Genomic DNA, 6372 nt, shown 5'->3' with positions numbered 1-6372 from the left:
TTGATGTCATTGTTTGTGTTTTATGGATTGTCGTTGGTATTAAAATAATTTCTAATAAAAAATTACATAAGTTACTAATTTTAACTCATAATTCGATCAAAATGAATATTTTTCAATTATTAAAATAGTCAAAACATTATGTTAAGATTTATATAAGTACTCAAAGCTGAATGAATACCAACATTTATAAATTATAAATGACGTGCGTGTAGCGTGTAAGTTTACAAACCATTATATTTATTTTAGACACTTTTTGACTGTTTGCGTATATAACACTGACCTGATATATTCGTATGGTGAAATATGAGTTTCTTGTTGATCAAGAAATTGTTCAATATAAAAAAAAAGAAGAAAACTGTCAAAAATGCAGACGAATTCAAACGTTCACTAAAAAACTTAGAAATCTTTAGGGATGTGCCAAATGAGACTGTTCGTCGTATCGACGACATCATGTCGACATTAACCACAATGCTATTATTATCCGTACACGACCGGAGTTTGTTGGACCATCGACTAATCGATCAAAAATTAAAGTCTCTTGTGGAATACTTTCAGCAAGACGTACTTCTACGAGAATACGCGAGCCGTGTTTATTCGAAGCAAGTATCATTATTTAAGAATTATTATCTTAGCAATAAATATTAAGTATTATCTTGATATCGCGAATTATAATATACATAAAAATATACGATTTATAAATATATTATAATGAGTACATATTATTTATATTTTTCTTCGAACCCATATTATATTGACACGTTCGAATCTGATCGCGTCTTGTTCAATAAATTATTACGAAATTTATCCGATTTGTTATAAATCTGTTTATATAGTGTTATCTCGTTTTAATTTTTTCTTATTTTTCTTATGCGTGTTTCAAATTGCAATTATATTTTTGAACGATTTAATTAACGGTATACAAACTTTATGATATTTAGATAATTGTATTTATTACCATGCGATAGTGGTTGGCACGCGCCCAGAACGTTTTTATAGTAGTTATACACGCATTAGATGACATATTTTGTTTGTTTCAACATTTTTTTCGTTTACTCACTGTACAATTTAAAGAGTATACTCGTGTAGTAATAGTTAAAGCAGATTTCCACAGTGGGCGAAAAGATATTTTTTTATTTTACGTGATTTTGAATACAATAATTGTTATTTTACAGAGATGAGCTACTTCGTTATAATTTAGTCGTCAAAGAACTATTTCAGGCTTGTGAGTTATTAAGTTCCCAACTAAGAAACGTGTTATATTTTAACTCTCGAAACGCACGGATTGCCGAAATGACGATTGAAATCGCCCAGTCGTCAAAACAGTTCAAAGAAAAAAGTAATTTTTCGCTTGTGGCTATATAATTTAATTTTAATTATTTAATTTAAAAGTTGAAATATTACATCCTATTCAATAATAATTGTGGTAACTCCAGTTGTATATCCCGAAGGAATAAGTTAGGTATTAACCCCTCTCTCTTTACTGAAATGTTATTGAATAATTAGAAATGAATAATGTTAGTCGATGGTATGAAAACCGGAGTGGCGCGGTACTATCTATCCTCTTCTATCTAACCAAAAAGAGTGTACGGAAACACCACTGGGTAACACTTAAACCTAGCAATACTCAATATTTACATATAATGTGGTAAAAATAGTAAATTACGATTGAGTTTGGCATTGATTTGAGCAATATTTTTAGTATTGCGATGAGCATACTTTTATTTTTGTTTTCCAATGTTCCAAATTTGTTTATAAAAAGGGTTTTTAATATTGGTGTTTAATTTTCTTTAAGTTTAGTACTTACTGACCGTGTGTAAGTATGTTATTAAATGTTTATATTTTTATTTTTGTAACAATATAATATGTATAAACCATAAATTTCATAGTTATTGAATTTTATATTATTTTGTATCTTGTGTTTCATAATTGTCAATTTCAAATAATTTAAAATTAAGTTGATTTAATGTGTAAGTTATGAGTTACCAACATATTCTAATCAACCTCGTATAATGTTGAGTAATGTCATTATATTTTTGAATAAATAAATAAAAATAGTTAGAAAACTTGTAATTTTAAATATGACTTCGTTACTAATTACCTGCTGTAATTGTAATTTGTAACCAGTTAAGACTAATATAGTACCTAACTATACGTAAACTGTGCCCAAATGATTTTTTTTTTTTTTGTAAACTGCGCCCGAAATTTTATCTATATTAAAAATGTGTAATGTAAACTGCACTCAACAACTTAAGCTGTGCCCCGTTTGTAAAATATACAAAACTTTTGACTTATTAAAGTCTCTATGATTGGATTGTGCACTTTTTCAATTATATCACAGAAATTTTATTTTTGTCTAAAAATACCAACACGATATCGAATAACGAATAACTCTATTGCATTCTAAAAAAAAAATAAAAATCGTGAAAAGTTACAAAATTGAATTAATTAACATAATAGAGGTCAAATTTCAATTAATTTTAAATTTAAATTTAAATTATTCATATTATATGGTTGTAATTAATTAAGTATGCCTAAAAAATAATTTTTCAAAAATATAGCTATTGATTTTTAAAATTTTCTTGGGCGCAGTTTTACATGACGTCATCTTTTTACACTTGATAAAAACTGAAGCACAGTTTACGAGTGTGATTTTAGGTTTATCTGTATTTTGGGCGCAGTTTACAATCGCTGACTTATGTCTTTCCTACCTCCAATGGCTCCAATTATATATCAAAAATATAAATGAAAAGATTTTTCATAAACTGATAAAGTTTGACTTATGACTGTCTTTATATCAACAAGCAAATTTTCTTATTAAATAAATCATATTGCAATTTCTACGTAATTTTGTGCTCGATCGTAATATTTTTTTTATGTTGACTGCATTCTTTGTTTAATAAAATTGTAACTGTGCTTAGTCATTTGTTAGTATTTCTATGATATTTATTATAAATAATTTAGTTTTTTCTTAACAAAGCTCATTGGGGGAGGGAGATAAGATATAAATGGAAATAAAATAAATAACCAACTGACATTTCATAGTCTCGTAGTCGTTGAAAGTATTAAATTTTTTATTGTAAATAGATATTTACATTATTAAAGTAAATTTAATTGTATTTGTGTTTACTGTGCTTTTATTGTAAAGGAGAAAAAATCTGCGTAGATGTAGAATTGGCGATTAAAAACCGCATGATGCACAAGTGGTCCATATTAAAAACTTCAACCGACCAGAAATCACTAGAGAAATTTCTGAGCGAATTAACTGTAAGTCAAAATTAAACTAATTGTACATCATAACTCAAAAGTATATAAATATTACGGAAAACTTTTACATATTATATTAGGTATTTTATGTGAGCGTGATAAATCTAAGATGATATCATAATCTTTCAAATATTTTAACTTTGAAATTTGAACTTTTCCTAAATGGATAAATTATTATCGATAAAAACTAAGTGTATTAACATCACATTTTAACCGCATGGACGAGCTCAAGTGGTGGTATTATTTTTGATATACGTACTCACCACTCGGTTATATACAGTATTCATATTAAGAGATTAACGGAGGGATAGTTAAAGTTATTACAAAAATAATTTATCTTAGCCGATTACATTTTAAACGAAAATAATGTTAAAAAAAAAAAAGTATCGTATATATTATCCTTTACATATTGCTATATTATTTTTGTCATTTTAATGTTGTTACCTTAGTCGAAGATGGATGAAAATAAATAAATATTTTGTCACGACATTTAGTTGTGTTATTTTCAACGAATCGTGTCTGGTATTGGCGTATTTTAAATAAGTACAATTATTGACAATGACGTAAAATAAAGATCATCATAATAGGTATTTTATTCTATATAATGACGTGATATTTATATTTCTCATACATATTATTCTGAATGAACTGACAAAAACAAAGAAAATCTAGTCTCTTTATTTATTCGATTGATATTTTTATCGGTTAAAATGTAAATATATATATATGATTAGTTTTTGTTTTCCAGAAAATTTCTAAATTTAAGATGATATTAGTTAAAATTTTTCTTCCCTTAATTATTTGAAACTCATGCATATTGTACATTCCTTAATTTAAAGCAAATGCACGCGTGAAATATTTTTCTATACAGTTATATTGTTCTATATGTTTTTTTTGCGTATGGCTCTTTTGTCTAGGAGTAGGCCTAGTTCAGACGCCTATTTAGCAGAATTTTCAGTTCTATATGTAATCATTTGTCATACATTTTCGATGTGAAGTTTGCGAAATTATGATTTGTTTAATTATCACACGTTTATTTATTATCATGAATCTAATAGGCCCTCAATTTAGGGGATAAGTCTGGTAAATACGCATTTCTATAATATGACTTACATAATATTATACAAGACGTGTGGAATATCTAGAGACTGAAATATCTTATCTGTATCTGTTATACATAATATAAATAAATTTAATGTTTGTGGCTGTTTATTGAAGGGTATGAAAACGGCGATGATCTTGAGGCATAAACAGGTGGTTGGAATTCTGAAAAAAATTCAGCGACACGTTGATGCAGCTAAAATGCCACGCAACGGTGTCGCAGACTGCAATGAAGGATTTGACGTTTCCGCGACCGGGTCACAGCGATACATTGATTTTGACGATGGTGCCGCTGCCTCAAAGGTCATAAACGACTCAGATGGATGGGACACACCGGTCGAAAGCAGCTCTCGCGGGACTTTTCAAGATGTGCTGAGCGCATATATGTGTCCCGACTAAATTTATTATACACGCGTGTTATAATTAAAATACAAAGACCGCATAAATGTAACTAAATGGAATTGTTAACGCCATCATATAAAATGTTATATCACACAATTAAAAGATTGTAATATTTCCACACAGCAACTAAATTTATACAATACATGTAACTAAATGATATTGTTAAGATAATAAAGTAAAATATTATATCAATAGAAATGTTGTCCTCTCAACTAAAATTTATCCAACTATTAACTATAATATTATAATTATTTTTTTCCGTGCGAGTTGTGTCTCGATGATACGTAAAAGTGGGGTACACTTTAGGTTTTATGAAGTTTTACACAAGTTAAATAAAAAAAGTTTTTATAAATTTGAATCGAGAAATTTTTTCATTTCAATGTTGTATAAATACCAACATATATTTTATAAGATAGTTACAGAATAAAATTCGATTCTATCCATTATTATTATCGCGTGGAGATAAGATGTGCACGGAGCTATGACGATTGGCATTATACAATGTAAATACTGTGTACTCATCTATCTTGATTGTTGATCGTCTACTTTATTAAGATATTAACGAACTATATAATATTATATGAGTCTATGTGAAAATCGCGAAAAAAAAATCACGAAATATTTTAACAGCGAAAACACTAATAGTGAAAAGTAAGAAAACCTATATATACGTAGAATAACGTATATTGTATATCGATAACGTATATCTTTATAGGCTATTTGATAAAATATATATTATAAATAGGGCTGAGATTATAACTTATCTAATTTATCGGCGAGATTACGGTGTATAATTTAATTTAGATTTAGAGTTTCCACCACTTTAACTGTAATGCATTTGTTTGTTTGTTTTTTTTTTTACTAGTGGTGTTCGCACAAGTTATCAGGTGCTATGAAATAGAAATAGATTTTATGGTCCTAATCGCAACTCTTCTTCCCTGGGGTCAATGGCCCCCTACAATATGTTATTTTGAGATCAATTATCCGATATTAAGCTTTGATTAGTAGGTCAACGGCCGTCAGAATTAGCTATCGATTTGGAGATACAAAAGGCCGTAAAGATTACGTACAAGATATCTAGCCCTACTTCGCCTAATATAGAGTCAATGGCCACTATATTGGACAATATTTTGGTGATGTCGAAGTCACCGGCATGACAGAAAGTTATTTCGTATTGGACAGGGAAATGTCTTATTGGGAAACGTATTTGACGGAGAAGTGGGTACAGGGAAACGTCTGACGTGGAAGTGTACGTGAATCGATTGAACTTAACCATTACTGTGTCGTCCGTTGCCCGATCTGTATTGTTTTATATTTAATTAATATCACACATTTTCGACGAGATATAATAGTAGTAATACAATATTATACGATTAATTTACTAGTTAGTCAAACATTAACCGTCTATTATGGAGCAAATTACTAGTGAGTAGAACAACATACTTTTAGTAATTGATGGTTACAAATTTTGTTTCCATAAATTATTAAAGTCCGATTTGCAAAGATGGAGATGTACTAAAACGTCATGTAAGTCTTTTATAAAAATTAATAACATTAATGAAATAGTTGAACGCAAAATAAATCATAATCATAAACAACTTGAAA

At 28.5% G+C, this 6372-nt stretch overlaps 1 protein-coding gene across 1 annotated transcript; it reads left to right on the top strand.

Moving 5' to 3' along the window:
• Positions 1-1014: 1014 nt before the first annotated feature.
• Positions 1015-4879, top strand: LOC112602445. The gene is made up of 4 exons (XM_025350514.1): positions 1015-1058; positions 1173-1336; positions 3146-3264; positions 4483-4879. Exons 1-4 carry the CDS (start codon positions 1015-1017, stop codon positions 4762-4764), a joined length of 609 nt encoding a protein of 202 aa, XP_025206299.1. The 3' UTR covers positions 4765-4879.
• The last annotated feature ends 1493 nt before the right edge of the window (positions 4880-6372 follow it).

The sequence above is a fragment of the Melanaphis sacchari genome, unplaced genomic scaffold, assembly GCF_002803265.2.
Source record: "Melanaphis sacchari strain LSU unplaced genomic scaffold, SCAv2.0 Contig103_pilon_pilon, whole genome shotgun sequence".
In the NCBI taxonomy this organism is placed as follows: domain Eukaryota; kingdom Metazoa; phylum Arthropoda; class Insecta; order Hemiptera; family Aphididae; genus Melanaphis; species Melanaphis sacchari.
The sequence above is the reverse complement of the archived record's forward strand: the minus strand, read 5'-3'. Positions and strand labels throughout refer to the sequence as shown.

Coding starts and splice junctions, on each gene's coding strand:
- LOC112602445 (XM_025350514.1), top strand. CDS start 1,015: ATGACATATTTTGTTTGTTTCAACATTTTTTTCGTTTACTCACT. Junction 1,059..1,172: donor ATTTTTTTCGTTTACTCACT/GTACAATTTAAA, acceptor GTTATTTTACAG/AGATGAGCTACTTCGTTATA. Junction 3,265..4,482: donor AATTTCTGAGCGAATTAACT/GTAAGTCAAAAT, acceptor TGTTTATTGAAG/GGTATGAAAACGGCGATGAT.